Genomic DNA, 22,677 nt, shown 5'->3' with positions numbered 1-22,677 from the left:
CCGAGTCTATTGGGCCGAGTTTTGTTTAAATTTTATTTCAGTTGGGCCAGTGTTTAATTAAAGGGTTGGGACTCATTTTATTTAAACTTGGGCTGCCATTTTTTTTAGTGGGCTGCGAAATTAAAAAAAAAAAAGGGAGGTCCTTGATTTAATTATTTTAAATGGGCTGCCCAATTATTGATTTAATTGGATTGTGGAGAGTTGTTTTAAAAAAAAAAAAAAGCTACACTATTATAATTAATTAGACTTATTAGGTTTGATTAATTATTTTAATTTTCATAATAATATTAAATTATTATTATTATGTGCATATTTTAAGTAATTTCTTATTATATGCCAAGCATGACATGAATTTGCATTATATTTTTGCAATAAGAGTATTTAAGATTTAATTGGTTTTATTTATAATTCCAATTATTAAAGAAAGATGAGTAAGAATATTGTTGGTGTTCTTAACTCAAGAGAAATGTTTTCAATTATTTATTCATTAAATTTTGAAAACCGACTAAGTGAATCATAGAATGTTAAGCACTACACCATGGCTTAAGATTAGATTCAAGGAGACCTATTAAGAATAGAATTTCTTGTAGGCTTTGTGACCAGGGGGACTAGCGCTGCTTTCCCAAGACAGGTTTTTATGTGTATGATCTTCAGGCTTTGCCTATCCAGGTGGGCATTACTTTTACTATACGTATATAGAGATCCCCTGCGTGTCGTAGGCCTCTTATACGAATGAATGCATGAGATGATCTAACTGTTAATTTCAAGTTTCATATATATATCAAATGAGTTTAAATGTTACGTTCAAGCAAGTTATTTCATGACAAAATCTTTGAGTTAAAGTTATTTCAAGTATTGTCTTGCCATAAAATGTTTAAATTTTAGTATGATATCTATCTGCTTTGGCTTTGCCAATGATGCAATCGAATTCGGGTCTTGAGCAGTTGATAGCTATCCTGTCAGGGCTAGTGTACACCAGTGACCGTGAGTCATCTAGCGGGTTGGCCGGTCAAGTGACCGTGAGAGGTGGCCACCTCTCCGGCACACAGTTCCAGATATGATAGATTACAAGAGAACTTAGACTGCAGTCGAACTTTAAGAATCACAACTGAATTTAGTAAGCTTGGGCCTTTTTAGCGAAAAACCCCTTGCTGTACTGCTTATGATGGCATGACAATTTAAATCTTTACGAAGCATGTTATATTTCATAGTAGGCATATGTGCCCACTGAGTATTTTTATACTCAGCCCTGCATGTATTTCTAAATGTGCAGGTTGAGCAGCTGATGGAATGGAATGATGTTGAGCGGGTGTTCTTTTGACATTTCAAGAAATGTAACCTTGAGTATACATCTTCATATGTATATCTCACACGTTTTTCCGCTGCAAAACACTTTGATTAGAATAACTCTATGTTATGAAGTTGTGACACGTGTTATTGGATAACCCACCTTAATCAGTTCTCCTTCATGTGTATGTTTTATAAGTATCCAAATGATCATATATGATCCTAGCATCTTATCTATGAGTGACATTCTCATATACCTTAATGTTAAGTAATTGTCCATTTCCATTTCTTATTGTTCACCCCAAGTCATAACCCCGGCTAAATTGTCATTAAGGGTTGCGGGCTGTGACAGAATGGTATCAGAGCGGTTCGTTCGCTCTGGCCCTAGAAACCTTATTCTAAAAGAGTCGAGTCTAGTTTGATTCTTTAGACTTACATGGGTTTATATGGCACCGCTCAACACTCCATTGCATCGTGCTCAATCAAGGAAAGAAGGTAACTGTAGTTCAACGTGTTAAAGATGTTATTGTTCTAAGATGTTTTATGAATATGTTTATGTAAAGAGCATGCTATGATGAAATGTTGAATGTTTTGTCTTTCATGGCATATTTTCGCAATCTATGATGTTATGATCAGACGAATAATAGAAAAATTTACATATGTTTTCCCAGAGAACATAGATTGCTATAAGTTGCATGATCACAATTTAAAAAAAAAAAAAAGAACATAGACTACTAGGTTAGTAGGATATCTCTACAATCTAGATTTTCTTAAGGTGATAATGTAGAAGAATGAAAGAGAACTTAGAGCATTTCAGCTCCCTCAAGAAAACAATGATTCTTTTGAACTACAAAGAGGAATGAAAAGATATGTACAAGGTAAAGGAAAAGCACAGAATGACGATACGCGACGAATTCAAGGTAAACGTTGCATCAAAGGTTGAACCATAGTCTCTATGTTCGAATGTTCAAATGCGACGGAACATCGAATCGACTTTTGCTACACGATAGATTTTAAGAATAGTGTGTTTTGCCTGTGTACGCATGTCTGTGTGTATATGTCTTAAGAAAGGTTTGGGGTCAATAGGATAGGGAACCTTAAGATAAGTTTAGTTGTCATGATGAGCTTATGTTATGCTATGTATAGTATGTTCATGGCTCTCCAAGTTCGGGACGATGTTTCCCGTGCGACTGGGAGGTGATGATGTTGGACCTGGCCAGTCCACATGATCCAAATCTCAGTAGACGTCTTTTGGGTTGAAAACCCATGTGTTTCAACTTTCGGCTGAAAAGCCAGATGGGCTCTTACTCGAGGTCATTTTGTTCGACGTTGTAGTTAATCATTTCATACCCTCTGGTCATTCTTTTGATTCTCTTGGACAATTTCTACAACACCTTACTTAGATGTTGTGTTGAGTTTGAGTCTTGCAACTCGTGAGTTGTCATAATAGATCCCGTTGATCGATAAGACTAAGAAGTGTTAGTCTACTGACGTAGTAGACTACCCAAATTAGGGATTCGTATAATTGTATCTCATTGTAATTAGTTGAGATTAGTCTTTGTCCTATAAATGATATCGACCACTCATCATGATAGAAATTCAGAGTTCAAGCTAAGACCGTAATATAATGTTCGAGTACGAGGACTTAAGTTAATTGGTCTATGATAGTTTTAAGATAGATTCATAGGGAATTGTTATGCATGTGATAGGTAACAAGAAATGGGTTGATGACCATTTTGGTCTTTGGAAAATAGGATACCCCGTAGATGAGCCCTAGGAATGAGGTAGGAGTAATGAACCACCGCAAAAGAACGAGGGAACTTATTCTCAAGTAAATCTCGTGTATATAAATTGGAATTGGGAATCCAATTGATATGAGGAGAGACCCGAATCTATTCTAGATCGAATAGATAAAGTACTAAGAAATAAGTCGATACCCTTAATAAAGGTACTTTGGAAGCATCATGATCAAGAGGAGGCGACATGGGAACTCGGGTCTAGCATGAAGGAAAAGTACCCAGAATTATTTCGTGTTGTACAAATTTCGGAATGAAATTTCTTTTAAGGAGGATAGTATGTCATACCCCGACTTTTAATCCCTGATTAAGGGCTTAATTATTAATAATTAGGGTTCGACATCCATTAATAATAAAAACTGGTTTGATTTATCCGAAGTGATTTAATCGTTATATATATGATTTTCGTTACGTGTGTCATTATGACCAAGTTAGTATGATTTTTATTTGAGGATTTTAGCACTTGAAATTTTAATTAAGTTTCTAAAGCAAGTGCAGTTTATTTTTTTTACCGAGAAATCAAAGAATGCCGGTTAATGAAAATATTTCCAAGCATATATTTTGTTTTAAAATTATTTTTTCTATGAGAGGAATATTATAATTGAGTAAGTGCACTAATATTAGTGCTATAGTTATTTTATGTGGTCACATGAATAATTATATTATGGTATTTTATTAATGAGTAACATTTCCATAGTTATTGTGACTTATTTTTAATCACCCTTCTCACACTATTACTTTAATTTCCCTACCATGTGACTAAATACCACAATTTGCCAAGTGTAGAGATTAGAGAGAGTGTAGAGATTAGAGAGAGAGAGATCAAGGCATTAATTGCCAATATTTCCTTAAGATTACAAAATCCTCTTTAAAGATCACAAGATCATTTACAATCTTGCAAAATCCTCTCTCACTACTCACTCATCATTTTCGACCAACACCTCTCTCCCTCTTTCTCTCACTTTCCTCCATTTTCATCCATGGTAGAGACCTTCGGAGCTTCCAAAAAAATTATACCAAACACCTCAATTCACTCTTAAATCTTACATAAAAACATCCTAGCTACTTGAATTCAAGAGGATCATTGAAGAAAGGTTTCCAAGCTAGAGTGAGAAAGTGTGAGTTTTGGTGAGAAATTTGGGTAAGTGATCATGTATTCCATAAATCTTGCTTGAATGATATTGTATGTGAGTATTCTCGAAAGATTGAAGAAAGAAAATCACCCCTCCCTTGTTCTTAAAATTTTCAAAAAAATATATATATATATATATATATATAAAAAAAAATGGGTCTTTACCCTTCAAATTTTTTTTTTCCTTGATTTGGGGTGAAAAATGAGGTCTATGTGGTGTTTGTTGATGATTGATGTGTGTTGTGAAAGTATATGCTTGAGATGTGAAAGTCGATTGAGTTTAGTTTACCCAAAAATTTGGAATTTGTGAGTTGATGTGTTAAATGATGAATTGATTACGAGAATGAGTCTATGTGATGTCTATGATGATGATTGATGGAGTAAATTGATTATTTGATGTCAATTGATGAATTTGAGGTGAGTTAGTTTAATAAAATTAGGGATATGTGTATCTATGCCCTAAATTGTAATTGATGGATTATATGTGAGTTTAAATAGTTAAAATTGATGGATCTATGATTAGATTAAAGATTCATGTGTGTTATAAAATTTCAAAGAGTTTAGTTTAATAAAAATTAGGACTTTTTGCCTATGTGTTATTTAAGTGATTTTGGTTTAGAATATATGTAATTGAGCATAATATTAGTGTCTAATTATGTTTGACTAGGTCTTTTGTTGGCTAAATAAAATTTTGACTTAGTTTAGTTTGTATGAGTTTTTGAGTTTTCATATTTTGAGAAGTCGATGATTGATAAAATGAGGTCTAATTGCTTTATGACCATTATGTGAAAGTTTGTCATGTTTTATTAAGAGTTTTATGATGATACATGAAGTTTCATTAGAGTTTAGTTTACATGATAAAAGGGAATCTATATGTGTATAATGATTTATATGATGAATGAGATCATGTTTGAGTATTTGAGTAATTTTGAGCACGAAAATGAGAAGAGAATTTTAATGATGCGTTCGTTGAAATGTTTTACTTGAGATTTGAGGTTATGATGTAAGAAGAGAGTCAAGATTGAGTATGATGAGTATTATAATGTGCTTGAATGTTTTCAAGTGCTATATGTGTTTAAAATGAGCTTTGATTGGTTTTCTTTGAAGGGATGTTGAGTTGAGCATTTAAGAGTTTGAGATGAGATTTTGGTGAATTTCGTAGGCCTACTGACCTACTGTGATCGACAGTTTTTAGATGTCTAATAGCTTTGAAAATTTTATACCAAGTCTCTACATAAGTCTTGAGAACATCGGAAAAATTTCAAGTCATTTGGACTTCGTTTACTATTTTTAAAAAAATACAAAACCGAAACTGCACATTACTACCGAGAGTTTCAGAGAACAGAGTAAAGAGTCCTTCATTTCAGTAGCTTCCTGTGTGATATAGCTTTCCAAAATTTTATGGTATTAACCTTATTGTGTTAGCTAAATATCCACAAAATTTGAGCCCAGTTTGACAACATTTACTATTTTTCAAAAATCCAAGTTTTCGATTGCTCAAAACTGCCGAATATAGTAGACTGTAGTAAAACAGTCATGTCTCCTACAATACTTGGAGTTTTTGACTCTACTTTTTTTTTAATATATGAAAATAGACTCAAAGACCTTTCTTTTGGTATGAGTCTCGAGTCCAGGAGGTGTCGGAGTAAGAACAGGTTAGATTTTGAAGTTGAGTCAGTGTAAAAACAGAGCATGTTTTGATAATGTTTGATTATGTTTTCTTATGTGCCTTATGTGATTGTGTTGTCTATGTGTTGAATGAGATTAGACGAGCCTTGTATGAGAGATAAATCGAGACTTAGTACCATGATTTTCTTGAAACCTATCCTTGAACTTAAGGATTTGAGATGACTGGAGAGTTTATATAGAGTTGAGTAAAGAGATAGAATATGAGATAGAGCATGAGTTTTCTTTCATGTTTCTGATAACCATAAGCTTTTTGATGTTGAGTCTAGAATAGTATCTCTAGACTTCTAAGAATGTCAATAGCCCTCAGCTCACCGTCACACTGCCGCAACTAGGGTACGATAATAATTTCAAAAATATATATATATATTCAAAGTTATGAAAATTTTCAAGAAAATGTGCGCCTTATGTTTATGATGTTATGTGAATGCAAATTATTCTTCATGTTGTTATTTTGGGTCTCTGACTCATATAACTAAGCTCAATGTCGTGTTTGGGACTACCCGAGCCCTTAACAAATCAATGTATGTATGTATGTATGTATGAATGAATGAATGAATGTGAAAGTTTTATGTTATCGTTTTAGGTTCATGCCTATAAGATTAGAATGATGGGTCCTCTTTCAAACTGTTTGAGTACCACCTAAGAATGCCTTGAGAATGTTAGCCGTGATAGCTTTGCTAGAACGACATTAGAATGGACATTCAGGGTATCAGTAACTTATGATGAAGTACATGTTAGTAAGTGTTTTAAGTTAGAAGTTTGACCAGAGCCTTACATGAATAAGAAGTTGACATGATTGGGGGCGAAGCTCCCATTTGACTGAGTGATTCGTTTTGTTGGGTCTGGCCAGCCCACATGACTATGATCTCGGTGATTGTCAATTTAGATTTTTTTTTTAATGTTTAAGTAGAACGTCATCCCAATGTATGGACTCGCACTATGTAGTTGTCACAATAAAAATTCCTTTTATCATGATAAGTATAGTGATAATTTAGAATTTCTTAGTTGTCATTAGTTTTCAAGTACTAGAATGTGATATTCTCACAATTAGAAAGATACACTAAGCACCAACCTGTCTCTTAACTGTCAGTCGATAGAAACAAAGCAACTTCTGGAATCCCAAGTGGAGAACCAGAGCAGATAACTAGTATGATAGAGTTTTCAACAAAATGTCGGGACGTGCTCCAAATATGGTGGACACGTATGAGAAACGCGTGAAGGAGTTCGCAAACGAATGACTAGTATCACAAGCTAGAATACCAGATATGCAATTCCGAGGACGGAATTTTTATAAGGTGGGAGGGATGTAACACCCCGTCCATTTATATTAAGTTTAGAATTCATTTTTTTAGAATATGATGATTTACGCCGGAAAAATGAAAAAAAAAATGATTTATTGTAATTCCAACAATTTTTATTTCAAAAACTTTTTAGAAAATTTAGTCTTTTGATTTTTGTGCATTGCATAAATTGAATTATATGAATAGGTGATTATTCTATATGATTAATATTTATTTGTATACGATTTAATTAAAGTTTATGTTAGACTTTAATTATTTAAATGTGTTGAGCTTTGACAAATATTTATTTGGGCATTAGTTTTTGTTTATTGAAATGATTTTCCATAAATACCAAAGCCCAAAAGCCCAAACCAACCTCCTCCTTCGCACCACAGCCAAGTACAGCACGCAGCTGCTGCTTGTGTTTCACCATGTCTCTACAATTGCTACACTATTCACCCCATGCGCCCACTCCTACAAAGTCATACAAAATCCCTTAATCATAGGGATTTTGGTTAATATTTTCAAACATCTCTCACGTCTCACCTTCCTCTTTTCAACCTACACCATCCTTTGTCAATCTAATCAACTCCAAAAGTCAAGCTTTAGCCATGCTTGGCGGCCACCAACTCCCCTAATTTCAGCCTCAAATATCTCTGCATGCATAATTGAAGGAAACTCATCCCTTGCACTTTCACTAGCAACTCAAATATCCTTTAAATTACTCTCTCGTTCCAGCCTATCCATGAAGTTTCAAGTATACAACAAGAGACCACCATTCAAAGAACTCTTCCCCTACACAGACATCACAAGGTGTTTACCTCAATTTTCTTTGCCTCTGTTTCAAGCACACACAGCTATCTCGTTTGTACAGAACACCAACCAAGATTTCAATATTTTCATAACAAATCACAAGCATGACAAATTATTTACATAAATGCATACAATCTGTACACATGTTTATTCATAGTCTGTGCATATAATTATAAATGAAAGCATGATTCATTGAAAGGAAAAGAAAAGAAAAGATTTTTATGAAAGAAGAAATAGAATTTGAAGCTTTGATTTCTTCCCTGCCTTTGAACTTGCTGTGTCGAGCCGGTTGATGCCGGTGCGTCTGAGTCGGGTCTGTTGGGTGTTGTCACTGCTGAGTCGAGTCAGGGAGATAAAGGGTGACGACGGTGCGACTGGTTGTTGTTGTCGGCGGCGACCTCGTCGTCTGTCGCCGGTGTATGCAGAGAGATGAGAGGGTTGAGAGAACAGGGGGCTGAAGGGCGACGGCCGGCGGCCTTGCTGCCGTCGACCTGAGGAGAGAGATTGGGGGCTGGGGATCGGCGGCGGCGGTCTTCCAGCCGTGCAGTCGCCGGAAGTCAGAGGGTAGACTGAAGGTGAGGATTAGAGGCGGTCGGCGATGGCTGGTTGCTGTCGTCCGTCCGACACAGAGTGAGAGGAAGAGAGGCAGGGCCGGGCACGCGGCGGTGGTTAGCTCCGCTAGCTACTGTGGCCGCCGGACTTCGGAGAGAGGCAGCGGCGTTCTCAGTTTGTGGGAGTGTGTGCGTGCTCGTTCGGTGAGCGAGGGACGAGAGAGAGGACGAGATAGGAGGGAGTCCGAGTCACGTCGGCGGCAGCTTTTCTTGTTGCAGTCGCCGAGAAGGGAGAAGAGAGAAGGGAACTGGAGCCTGTCGCCGCTTGCTCCGGCGAGCTCCAACGGCCGTGAAGCCCGAGCAGTTGCGAGGGAGAGAGGCGAGCAGTCGTGAGGGAGAAAGAGATGAGCAGTCGTCGGGGAGAGGAAAGATGCCGAAGAAGGGAGAGCCGCGCCGCTCGCCGGCGGCGACGGCGCCGTTGAACGGCAGCGGCGACGGACATATCGTCCGAGAGAGAGAGAGAGAAGAGAGAGGAGTGTGCAGCTGCGTTTGTGTTTGTATGTGTGTGTGCGGCTGATGGGAGAAGAAAGGAAGGAAGAAAAGTGTGGTGTTGGGCCTAGGTTTGGGCTTGAGTGTTGGGCCGAGTCTATTGGGCCGAGTTTTGTTTAAATTTTATTTCAGTTGGGCCAGTGTTTAATTAAAGGGTTGGGACTCATTTTATTTAAACTTGGGCTGCCATTTTTTTTAGTGGGCTGCGAAATTAAAAAAAAAAAGGGAGGTCCTTGATTTAATTATTTTAAATGGGCTGCCCAATTATTGATTTAATTGGATTGTGGAGAGTTGTTTTAAAAAAAAAAAAAAGCTACACTATTATAATTAATTAGACTTATTAGGTTTGATTAATTATTTTAATTTTCATAATAATATTAAATTATTATTATTATGTGCATATTTTAAGTAATTTCTTATTATATGCCAAGCATGACATGAATTTGCATTATATTTTTGCAATAAGAGTATTTAAGATTTAATTGGTTTTATTTATAATTCCAATTATTAAAGAAAGATGAGTAAGAATATTGTTGGTGTTCTTAACTCAAGAGAAATGTTTTCAATTATTTATTCATTAAATTTTGAAAACCGACTAAGTGAATCATAGAATGTTAAGCACTACACCATGGCTTAAGATTAGATTCAAGGAGACCTATTAAGAATAGAATTTCTTGTAGGCTTTGTGACCAGGGGGACTAGCGCTGCTTTCCCAAGACAGGTTTTTATGTGTATGATCTTCAGGCTTTGCCTATCCAGGTGGGCATTACTTTTACTATACGTATATAGAGATCCCCTGCGTGTCGTAGGCCTCTTATACGAATGAATGCATGAGATGATCTAACTGTTAATTTCAAGTTTCATATATATATCAAATGAGTTTAAATGTTACGTTCAAGCAAGTTATTTCATGACAAAATCTTTGAGTTAAAGTTATTTCAAGTATTGTCTTGCCATAAAATGTTTAAATTTTAGTATGATATCTATCTGCTTTGGCTTTGCCAATGATGCAATCGAATTCGGGTCTTGAGCAGTTGATAGCTATCCTGTCAGGGCTAGTGTACACCAGTGACCGTGAGTCATCTAGCGGGTTGGCCGGTCAAGTGACCGTGAGAGGTGGCCACCTCTCCGGCACACAGTTCCAGATATGATAGATTACAAGAGAACTTAGACTGCAGTCGAACTTTAAGAATCACAACTGAATTTAGTAAGCTTGGGCCTTTTTAGCGAAAAACCCCTTGCTGTACTGCTTATGATGGCATGACAATTTAAATCTTTACGAAGCATGTTATATTTCATAGTAGGCATATGTGCCCACTGAGTATTTTTATACTCAGCCCTGCATGTATTTCTAAATGTGCAGGTTGAGCAGCTGATGGAATGGAATGATGTTGAGCGGGTGTTCTTTTGACATTTCAAGAAATGTAACCTTGAGTATACATCTTCATATGTATATCTCACACGTTTTTCCGCTGCAAAACACTTTGATTAGAATAACTCTATGTTATGAAGTTGTGACACGTGTTATTGGATAACCCACCTTAATCAGTTCTCCTTCATGTGTATGTTTTATAAGTATCCAAATGATCATATATGATCCTAGCATCTTATCTATGAGTGACATTCTCATATACCTTAATGTTAAGTAATTGTCCATTTCCATTTCTTATTGTTCACCCCAAGTCATAACCCCGGCTAAATTGTCATTAAGGGTTGCGGGCTGTGACATTTGATCAGTTAATTATTTGTTTATTCTAAGATATGGAATCTTTCCATGGTATGAATTTATAAAATGTTTTAGCTTTCTTAGAGATAATTGTTCCAATTTTTAGATGAATCGTCATATTGATTCTTCTATATATATTATTTAGCAATTAACCGAACTCTATAAAAACCATATGATCGAATGATAAATGATCGATTAATGGAACTGTGCTCACCCGGTTGAGACTAGACTTGTCAAACAGTTCGGATTCAAGTATTTGAACCAAAAATAGGTTATCGAGCTAATCAATACCCGATAATTATTTAGACAGCCCGTAATTGAAACAAAATGAATGAATAATGACAGTGAATATATCGAATACAAGATGATCACAAAGCATGATTCACGATGCAATGAGATGATCAACAATCTCCAACAAAGCTGTATAAGTACCAATCACGAGCACAACAGCACCAACTACCACAATCCCACACAGCACCATCAACTCACCCCCAAATCTCACATAAATCCCCGATATCTTCACATAGCAGAGGCACGGCAGGATCACCGAGGCCGTGACGCTCAGAAACGCCCCGACCAGCGACATCAGATACCCGAAGAAGGGCACGGCCAACGCCACGAAGATGGTGCTCCCCACCAGCAGCGTCCTGATCAGTACGCTCAACCCTCTGCTACGCCGCACCAAGAATCGCCTCTCGAGAGCGTTCACAAGCGGGCTCACCATCAAGGCATACTTAGCCAATGGATTCACCAATGTGGTGTAGATGGCCACTTTGGAGCTTATCTTATTAGTAGGCAGATTCAGTGTCACTTGAGACTGCACGCTCGACCCGAACATCATGTACCCTAGGACCGCCATCGAGGCGTAGCTCACGGTGCACACCACGAAGCACACGAGCAAAACCTGCAGCCGCCACCACACCTCAAGAACCAATCACAAAAACCACACAAACACACACTCTTAATTCGATCACATTACCTTAGAAAACTTCTTCTGGTCTCTCATGGAAGTGTAGAGCGTGGGGAAAACCGGGTGCGCGCAATAACAGAAGGCGTACAGGCTGACCGCGGTGGGGATTCCTCTGGTGTTGAGCAGAGTGCCCTGTTGGTGAAATCCGATCCCATCAAAAACAGCAGACCACAGAATCGAGGCGATGAGCACGAAGGAAGCTACTACTCCGGTGGCTGATATGTAAGAAAGAATGGCCATATTGTCTACCCAGACGGTAGGCAGCACGACGAGGCCAACGATGAGAGTGAAGGCCTGCTTTCCGGTTATAAAATCTCCTCCTCCACCGAGGCCGGGAACTAGATTGTGCAGGTTATCGCCCTCGAGTATCAAGAAACCGGTCGCCACAAGATACAACTCGACGTTCATTGCTACTGATACGATCATCCTTCCTTTGGCCCCGAATGCTCGTTCGCCTATATCGGGGTAGCTTCGGATGTTTGTATCCGAATCCATGCATCTTTGGATCAGTAGAGATGTGTAGTAAGTGCAGCCGGCGATGAGGAAGAGCAGTGTTAAGCTCCACCACCCGCCGGATGATAGTGCATAAGGAACTGATAATATTCCTACCCCTGACAAATCGAAAAGATGGTCTAACGTGTCAAGATTCGAATTCAAAATTATAAACATGTTACTGGATATGAGTTTGGATCCGAAGCCGTCTTATGAATTTTGATCTCAGACAGTCTTACACAAGTTTTTGTATAGTAAAGCCCGGAATGGTTGGGTGGGGCTTATAGCTCAGAGGATTAGAGCACGTAGGTACAAGCATGCAAACCACTATATCGTATTTTAGGAGCTCAAACTATGTGACTGAAAAAATCCTTCTTTGTTAGAGTATATTGTTAATTATGTAAATAAAGTTTTTATTTTCCAGTGCTTTTTGAGGTGCGGGTGCCTTCATGAGTGTCAAGACGCGATATTGATATTTATGGCAATTTCTTTCCTGAAAATTATAATCTCTTCTTATTTAGAAATGACCCCATAAACTTTTTCTCTCACTATTTTTAAAAAAATGTGGAACTCAATCTTCACTTAAATATAATTATCATATTTTTTGTACAAAATTCGTGTTATTTCTTTTGGTGCATAATTTTTTAGAGACGGAGGGAGTATTTGTCTCTTAGTTTGTGTTGACAACACGTGCCACGACGTCCCTAGGATATTAGTAGGCAGCAGTCAGTATCGGGACCCCATACCCAATTTTGTCCTGCTTAATCATCGATGCAAAAGTATAACCATACTGTAGATAATGCTTCTTATACAAAGTGATAATGACGCGACGCGCATATATATGTAGATGATGAAGAGGCAAAACACAATTTGGAATTGAAGGTGTGCTAATCTTGGATTCTTCACACAATCTTCGACTAAATTACACACACAAAATGTAGACTCCACGACAATTTGTAATTTTTGCTTCATGCATTCAAATGTTGCACATCATGTCATGGAATGTTTTTTTTTTTTTTTTTTTTATGAGTATGACTGATGGCATTTATGCAAGAATTTAATGGTCGTAGTTTAAATGACAAATTATCTCTTTTTAAGGTTAATTGGCGCTTTGTTGGTTTCTGTTTATAGTACATACTCTAATTACCATTAAGAAACTAATAACTAATTGCTAAAGTATTATTGTTTTTCACTTTCAAATTTCAAAGAATACTAGAAGAAGGATCCAAAAACAACAAACGTTATCTATTAATTCCGAATCTAAGAATTATGAAAACGGTAAATTAGAACTTGAATGATTGAAACTAATAATCTAAAACCCAAAATAACAATGTACTTTAGTTCTTTAATTTAAAATCAGTTTTAGTAAATTGATAATTCTTGCGTGAATTTTCATTGAAAATTTATAGCAAAATAATTACTACATCCGTCCATCAAAATAAGTCTTAAGAGAAAACGACACGAGTTTTAAGAAAAGTTAGTTGTTTATTTAGTAAGTGATCAATGAACCCCACAAATTTTTTTCCTAAAAAAAAAAGAAAAAGAGTAGAGAGTTAGTGAAAGAAATGGCCCCATAAATAAAAAAATGGTGGGTTCATGAATGATAAAAAATAGCTAGGACATATTTTCGTAAACAGATGAAAATGACAAATTAAGACCCATTTTTATTGGCGGAGGAAATAATAAATAAATAAATAAATCAAAATACATGAATTTTTTAATCTTAGATTGATTGATAATTTCAATCATTCAAGTTCTAGATAGATGATGACATCCTAAGAATTCGAATTGATATTGATAATTCGGCCAACACCTAATCATTCAATTGAGTGATTATTTATCGTCCCAAAATTAATTAAATTATTTAATCACCTATTCAATTCTATCAATTTTATCTATCTACTCCACTAAATAAAGTTCCCCATTATAAAATTCTAACTTCGATGATCTCAAAAGAATAGCATACAAAAAATCATAAGATTGTCCAAATTATAAATATTGTGATTGTCACGAACGGAAAAGTATATAAAGTATGTATGACACAACACATCATCCTACTCAAGTGGATAAACAAAAGGTTAGAGATAAGAATGTCAGTATTCAGCAGCCCTCCAAATCCTAGCTAGTATTTTATATATTTCAAATACATCTTAATCAAACAGATTTTGTAGTATACTCTCCAAATTAAAGCACAAATGAATATTATACTATATACATATAATCACGTACATACTCGCTACTCAAATGTTGACGGACACACTTTTTAATTAATAATATTTTACCCCAAATTCAGGATATTTAAGTATTTAACATACATATTCCAAATGTGGAAATATCTAAATCCAAACTAGTTTCGTCCAAAATAACCTTTATTCTGAGAAAATTGGAAATCAGTATTATCACCATATTGAATTATAAATCAGAAAGGATAAAAAAAATTAAACCTGATAGAGCATTGAGGCCGTTGAAGCAGGTTTTGAAGAAAGAAGTCGAGCCCGAAACAGAGTGGCGGCGGCGGAGTTGATATTCAGCCTCTTTATTATCGCCATTGCCGCCCAGAAACGGTATTCCGATCGAGAGGTCGCCGCCGTCTTCAGCAGGTTTCATCGGAAAGTGAAGGATTTTTGAGTCGGTGAAAATTGTGTGGGCTTGTAGTTGTAGAGAGCGAGGCTGTTTCTAATTCTAATGCTGGGCTCATCTTTATACTAATTTTTTAGATGATTTTAAAATGGTCTTATCGACCACCTATCACAATTATTAAAATGCGATTTTATTAAAAATGGGAAAAGGAAAAAAGAACAAAGAAACCCTTGAAGGTACAAAAAGCAGACTAAGGACCTAGCCTCATTAAAACCTTTTCATGGAAAACCCCGTGGGAAAAACCAGAAAAGGAAAGAGTTCTCGTCAAAAGACAAAGGCCACGACCAGAAGAGCGGAAAGGAAAGTTTCTGAAACTCCGGACTAACCATCGTCCCAAAACAATCCTGGCTCAAACTAGTCACAACAGAAACAAGAAAACGCAAAGCAACAAATCCTAAAAAGCCCCATGTCATCAATTCTTCATACGAACGCGACTATGAGTCGCCATATCCAAAGACACCGCAATCTTAATATCCTCAATTGCGAAGGGCCACCACCCTTCGATCCGGGCATGATTAGCCATAATATCCGCCACATTATTTCCTTCTCTAAAAATATGCGAGATCTGAAGTCGAAAATTTGAAAGCCAATTTAAAGTCTGTTTCCAGCGAGGAAGAAAACGCCAAGGAACATTCAGAGAACGAGAGTGCAGAAGCTGGACAACAAAGGACGAGTCTGCTTCAATCCAAAGCCAGTGCCAACCACGAGAATTCGCAATTCGAACGGCGTGGATGATCGCTAATAGCTCTGCTTCAAAAGCGAACCCTGAACCCCCTTTATAGTGAAAACAACCGCGAACCGCACCCCAGTTATCGCGGAACACACCGCCCGCGGCAATGCTCCCGGGTTTCCCAAGCGCCGAACCGTCAGTATTGACTTTAATCCACTGCCCCGCCGGAGGCCACCAGTGAACCTCAATCATCTTAGGGGGCGGAACAGCGCGCATAGCAACCCCAATCCGCCTAAGCACCAAATAATCCTGCCAAGAGTTATGAGAACGCCCAAGCTTAGGGAAATTGGAATCCATCTCCTTAAACGCAACTTTCAGGAACCCAAGAATCATATTCTGGTGGAAGCTGGCATCATTAAAAGTCACTTGATTGCGGCAATCCCAAATTTTCCAAATAAAATTTATCACCCCAGCTTTCCAGTATGATCTAACCAACGGGCTGAAATCCGTGTTCCATGCAGCAGCCAACAAACTATGAATATCCAAGCAGTCTAGCATGTGAGATTTGGCAAACCAATCAAAGAAAACCACCCAAGTCTGCCGAATAACACTGCAATTCCAGAACAAGTGGTCAATAGACTCCTCAGCCAACCCACACATCACACATCTGTTCGGGCCGTGCATGCCCCTTTTGATTAGACCATCCAGAGTCGGCACTTTCAAATGCAGAATCCGCCAGGTGATAAGAGATCTTCTGTCAGGAATAAAACGCTCCCAAATCCAAGTGCCCCAAAGAACTTTGGTAAAATGCGGAGACTGCGAAACATAGGCAAGAGAGGCCGAAACCTCCCCACTAACAGAAGGTTTCCAGAAGCGAGTGTCACTCTCCTCCCCAATTGGAAGCAACAGAATATCCACCACAAGATCATGAAACTGAATAATAAAATCCGGAGTGAAATGCCAAACACCATCATAAAAGTAATCACTCACAGTTTGCTGCAGGAAGTCTCTCATAAAAGGCGGAATATGAAGCTTGTCCGCCAACTTGTAACCCAACCAATCGTCATGCCAGAAATAAATGTGTTCTCCAGTGCCAATATAGGAATAAGAATCCATCACCAAGGGGTTCACATGCTTCCTCACGCCAGTCCAGAATGGCGAAGAAGCCAAGAACATCTTGGCATAGCCAAAATTCGTCAAATAGCGAGTCGCCATAACCGAAGGGGCGAAGTCTCGGCCTTGCACAAGCTTCCAGGCCATCTTCGTCAAGAAGCTTCTATTCATAGCCGAGAAAGACCTAACCCCGAGGCCACCCTCCGACCGCGAAGCGCAAACCCTAGACCAGCTAACCGGGCACGATGGCTTTTTGTCCACATGTCCCGACCAAATAAAGTTGCGGCACTTCCTATCCAGTTTATAGATGAGGGATTTAGGCCATCTATATATCATCATAGAGTGCGTTACCGAGCTTTGAATCACAGAACGAACCAAGCAAATTCTGCCAGCCATAGATAAGTGTAGCCCCTTCCAGCTTGAAAACTTATTGACAATCTTATCATAAATACCAATCAAGTAAGAAGCACGCATGCGACCAGAGAAAATCGGGACTCCCAGGTAGGTAACCGGCAAAGATCCCATCGCAAAGCCAAGCTCAGTAATCACACGATTCTTCAAAATGCAAGAAACGCCCCTCCCGAAGAAAACGTGAGACTTAGCAGGGTTACAAATTTGTCCCGAAATATCACCATAGAAATCCAAGATTTCTTTTATTTTGCGAGCATTTTTCATCGACGCCTTACAGAAAATCAAGATGTCATCAGCATAAAGCAAATGAGTAGGAAAAGAGGCCTTTCTGCTGAAATCCATGGGAGTAATGTGACGATAGGTCACACAATTGAGAAATAAGTGACTCAAAACATCCTCAGCAATTCCAAAAAGAATAGGAGAGAGAGGATCACCCTGCCTAACACCCCTGGAACAAGGGAAGTAGCCACTCAACTGCCCGTTGTAAAGAATGGAAATCCTGGCAGAGCTGAAGATAATGGAAATCCATTCAATGAACTTTCCATGGAAACCGTTTACCCTGAGCACGTTCAGAATGAAGTCCCAGCGCATAGTATCAAAGGCTTTGCTAATATCCACTTTGCACGCCATATTCGAGCGTTTGCCCGTGCGATTCATGCAGCTAAAACCTTCAGAGCCAAGCATGATACAGTCATGAATCGAACGTCCTCCAATAAACCCAAATTGGTTTGGCGACACCCCAATAGCCGCAACTTCCCCCAATCTGGTAGCGAGGATTTTGGAAATAATTTTAAAGAAGAAATTTGACAGAATGATAGGTCTCAAATCAGTTACCGTCTCCACCTCATCCTTTTTTGGGATCAAAATTAAGATGCTAGCATTGCAACCTGCAGGCAGATAAGAATTGATGAAGAAAGCACGCACCGCAGAAAGAATATCCAGTCGAATAATGCTCCAACAGCTCTGAAAAAACTTCCCAGAAAACCCATCCGGACCCGGCGAGCTATTCGCATCCAAGCTAAAAACCGCAGCCATAATCTCCTCATCATCAGGAATATGTGTGAGCTTCCCATTCTGATCCTCAGACACAAATTGATCAATAATACCTTCCAGCATATCCCAATTCACATTACTTGGGCTTTCGTCTTTAAAAAGAGAGGAAAAGAAATCAATAATATGCTGCTGAATATTCCCTCTATCATACGAGACAACATCGGCAATCTTCAAGTGCTCAATCCTGTGACTTTGCTTTCGAAAGCGAATAGCACGATGGAAAAAAGAAGTATTACGGTCTCTGTCAGAAAGCCAGTGCGAACGACTTTTTTGTTGCAAAAGACTGTTTTTCCTGGCAAGCAAAGAAGACAACCGAGCTTGATGACTGACCTCCTCCTCAAAAAGAATGTCCGTATATCCCTGGTCAGAAATCCTGTTCTGCACGTCGAGCAACGAGACTTGCTCTGAATTAATCTGCATATCCACCTGCCCAAACACATCTTTATTCCACGCCCTGAGGTCATTTCTGAGACGACGTAGCTTGAACATGATTTTAAAAATAGGACAACGAACGTCAGTCGCAGCATCCCAAGAATACGCAACTCGCTCAAGAAAGTTAGGGTGAGAAGTCCACATATTCAAGAATTTGAAACGTCTCCCCTTACCCATCTCATCGCTGCATTGGAAAATCAGGGGGGAGTGATCAGAGGTAAGCCTTGGGAGTGCATGGGTGTTAATCGAAGCCCACAAATTCGCAAAACCCGGAGAGAAAAACGCCCTGTCCAATCTAGATTCCACATGGCGAGGAAGTAATATCCGACCAGACCACGTAAAGCGAATGCCAGAAGAAGGAGATTCAATCATATCCGAAGCCTCGATGAAGTCGCAAAAATCGCTGCAAGAACTTCTCAAAGGTGCCGCCAAACTACGTCGCTCATGAGCTCCCTTAACGGCGTTGAAGTCGCCAATAAACACCATGTTCCCATCAACAAAAGAAAGAAGGTCCGTCCACAAGGCACGTCGAGAAACGTGGTCATTCGCACCATGCACAACAGCAACTCTAAAAAAGTATGTTTGCCAAACACAATCAGCAATAATGACTTGATCCGAGGACAACAGAATCGTGGTCTGAACATCCGGACTAGTTAGTAACCAGATGTTCGGTCTCCGAGGCTGTCGACAATTTTGATGACGAGGGACCAAATTAATCGATCTCCAATAGCTCTGACGAACTTTCTGAAGGCTTTTCTTAGGCTCAATAATGCCTACAAGTAAAGGCAAAAAGGAACGACAATGCTCCTTAAAAAGAGATTTAGAATCGTCCGAAAAGCCTCGGACATTCCAAACCAAAAAATTCATAAGAATTATTGATTGAATCTGGGCTGAGAAGACCCCAGCTCCGCTTCCTTATCCCACCGTTTGTTTGCTACGTTGTCCATAGCCTGCAAATTCTCGGACTCCTGATAATCAACAATATAATCATGTGGTTGATGCCCAGCATCAGCTGCCTGCCGGAGACGATTTTTGATAGTTTCTTGCTTAAGAAGAAGAGCCTTATTATGATTGCGCGCATTCTGATCATTCTTGGGAGGACGCCCTCTGCCACGTTTAGGTAAGCTTGATCCTGATACCTCATGCTTTAACCTCTCCACTTTAATATCATTTTCTATAGCGAGAATTTTCTTTTCCTTACTTGTATGGTCAGCCGAAAAAGGAGCAAGAGTGCTCTGCGCAGTCTGTTGAGTAATGGTCTCGCGATCCCTCCCATGTCTCTCCTCTTGAATAGAGACCTGAGTCAAGCCTGCTGCCACATTCTCCGTAACGTCCCCCCATGGTTCGTGTATTTGCTCCACCTGAAGAGGATCCCCCAACTGTTCTATCCTTTGATCCCTATCAACCTGCAAAATAGATCCTTCTGCCGTAATTAAATTGACATCCCCCAGCTGTTTGGTGAAAAGTTCCACCGAAAGAGGCTGCTGAGATTCCCTCTTATCACTAGCATCTCGCATCTGTTCGATGCTATGCTCCAGAGAAATATGTTTAGTGGCAGCAAATTCCCGACCCTGCTCTTGCTGTTGAGACCTCATTCCTTGATTCTTATTATTTTCATCCGAAGCAGTTTTCATGTCGATGTCCCCCGCTGTGTTCTGAATAATGGTATCCTGCTTGTTAGTCTCCAAATCCTCATGAATAGATGAATTTTCGAGGATGGCGAATCTGTTACCATCCTGGGACCCCAGTTGATTGTGCTTAGACCCCGAACTCCTGTTACACAAATTTTCCAAAAGATCCGGCCCTGTAAACTCCTTGTGTGAAGTAACACTCGCTTCCTTAGCTCCATCTTCCGACTCTGAGTCAGATGCCACCTCTCCATCGAGAGTCTGTTTACTCTTGGCCTCCACAACAGGCTGCCATTCCGGGGCTCTAATGATTTTCGCCTCAGGTTCAACATTTTTCCCTGCTTTTCCTTGCCGACACTTGTCCGGCGAGTGACCAGTTATCTTACATTTAGTGCAATATAAAGGAATATATTCATAGCTGAATTCAATGTTAAAAAAATACTCGCCTCCATCGATCGTCATGAATTCCGGGAGAGTTTGAGAGAAATCAATTTCCACTAAAATACGAGCAAAATGAGCTACTTCATCATCAATAGACATACCATCAATCTTCAAAGGTTGTCCCAACCATCGACCTATGCCCGAAAGAACCTCCGGATGCCAGAACTCCACCGGCAGGTAATAGACTCTCACCCAAACTTGAGCCAAGGAGGACGATTCTTTATAGGGGTTAAAAAAGCGAACCCAATCACGAAGACGTATCGAACCGGCAGGAAGATCCCAGATCACATGTCGTTTAGCGGTGGCCTTATCTTCCCTGTTGAGGAACTTTAAAGTATAGAATCCTCTTCCCATCGGCATGAGAAACCAAGGAGATTTAATCGCCCACAACGATTGTAATTCCGCCTTGAGTTCTCTAGTTGTCCTAGGTTTTTCACCCTTATTCATCATGAAACGACCAATAAGCGCGTGTTGGAATTTTGACGCCTGAAAATTCTGGATTTCGCGAGGAACTTTGAGCACGCCATGTCCTCCTTGAGCAAAGGGTTTAAGCGCGATGAATTTATGTGCTGGTAAGTCCGGCTTCCTGACCCTTTGGGGGGCCGTGACATGAGCATAAGAGGACACCGTTCCAACAGCTTTCGCAGTAGAAGAAGAAGACCCAAGCAGCGGCTGCTGATTCTTCTGCGCTGAAACAGTCGGCAAATTTGGGTTATCCTTGGAGGTTGGTAAAACTGGGCCAGCAACGTCAGTAGAGGCTTTGATGAAGTTGTTCGAAACTTGGGGCAGATTAAGACCACCCCTGTCGATCGAGGACTCCTGAAAATCACCGGAGGACATGATAGGAAAGGATTCTCTGACTTCCGTCAAAGGAACGGCGGTGGTGGTGTAGTCCGTCCAAGGAACTGGCGGGCAATCAAAGGTGCTGCAGTTGGAGGTGCGTGCTGCTTTGATGGTGCCGGCGTTGGCGGTGCGCGGGCTGTAGCTGAAGGCGCTGGCGGCGTGGCAGCGGCTAGCAGCTGCTCTGTCTTTCCTCGCCCACTCCGGAGCAGCAGCAACGTCGGCTACTCTCGCGGATCTCAGGCAGCAGCAGCCGGAACGTCCGTGAGCTTCTGGTGGCGGCTTCAAGGGCGACAGATCGCCGTGAACAAGATCGGAGCCACAGAAGGGGACCGTTCGCGCCGGATCTTCGCCGGTCTTCGGTGGCGGCGAGAGTGACGGCGTCAAGGTCTGGAGTGGCTCCGGCAACCTCAGCCTGCTCGAGAGACTTGTCAACCGCGGCTGTTGTGGCTGCGTTTGACGGCCTGAAATCGCAAACAGAGGTCGCGTTTGCAGGCACCGGGCTGGTGTCCGAGAGCTGGAGATTGCAGTTGGCGGGGCTGGTGGCCGGGATCCGACTGCGCGCGGGCGGTGGTGGTGTGCAGCGCCGGTCAGCGGCGCGAAACCCAATGCTTAAAGCTGGTGGGCGGCCACCCACTTTGACTCACGAGAGAGAGAGCATGCGTGTTTACTGTTTAGTAGAGAGAGGAAAATCCATATGTGTAGAGTCGACCACCTATCACAATATTTATGTATCCGACGTAGGAATGTCTAATAGGCTAATTCATCGAGTTTCGGGTCAGTCCTATCAGGTTACGAGGGATTCGATTACAAATTATTTAAGGATGTCGAAATGTTTTCGACTTAGAGTTTTTTCATTCTAATCCTAAATTTTTGAATTTTGTCAATCGAACTCGAAAATGTATGAAAAAGAATTAAATTAATTATACTTCTTTTATACTTTCGTATTTGTAACATACTAATACGCACATAAATGAGCGTCATTTTAATATAACTGAGTATATGATTATTAGAGACATAAACATACACATACTTTTCCTAAATGATTATTGGTTCTAACTTTTACATTTGAATAAAATGAATATTTTTATGCTACGCAATAAAGTAAAACACAGAGAAGTAATGAATATTGAATCGGAATACGTTCCAAAAATACCTAGAAAA

At 39.7% G+C, this 22,677-nt stretch overlaps 1 protein-coding gene and 2 long non-coding RNA genes across 3 annotated transcripts; 2 read left to right on the top strand and 1 right to left on the bottom strand.

The window, feature by feature from the left end:
* The first annotated feature begins 140 nt into the window (after positions 1–140).
* LOC130989542 (uncharacterized) lies at positions 141–1,502 on the top strand. Its single transcript, XR_009090678.1, has 2 exons — positions 141–669; positions 1,274–1,502. It is a non-coding gene; the product is annotated as an uncharacterized LOC130989542 (long non-coding RNA).
* Positions 1,503–9,321: 7,819 nt separating this feature from the next.
* On the top strand, positions 9,322–10,689 carry LOC130989541 (uncharacterized). The gene is made up of 2 exons (XR_009090677.1): positions 9,322–9,856; positions 10,461–10,689. It is a non-coding gene; the product is annotated as an uncharacterized LOC130989541 (long non-coding RNA).
* A 352-nt stretch (positions 10,690–11,041) lies between these two features.
* LOC130989540 (amino acid transporter AVT1I-like) lies at positions 11,042–22,452 on the bottom strand. Its single transcript, XM_057913518.1, has 4 exons — positions 22,229–22,452; positions 14,730–15,030; positions 11,803–12,404; positions 11,042–11,727 (listed from the first exon to the last, which is right to left on the bottom strand). Exons 2-4 carry the CDS (start codon positions 14,890–14,892, stop codon positions 11,206–11,208), a joined length of 1,287 nt encoding a protein of 428 aa, XP_057769501.1. The 5' UTR covers positions 14,893–15,030; positions 22,229–22,452; the 3' UTR covers positions 11,042–11,205.
* Between the last annotated feature and the right edge of the window lie 225 nt (positions 22,453–22,677).

Source organism: Salvia miltiorrhiza, chromosome 6 (assembly GCF_028751815.1).
Source record: "Salvia miltiorrhiza cultivar Shanhuang (shh) chromosome 6, IMPLAD_Smil_shh, whole genome shotgun sequence".
Taxonomy (NCBI): Eukaryota; Viridiplantae; Streptophyta; class Magnoliopsida; order Lamiales; family Lamiaceae; genus Salvia; species Salvia miltiorrhiza.
Note: the sequence above shows the minus strand (reverse complement) of the source record. Positions and strands in the feature narration are given on the sequence as shown.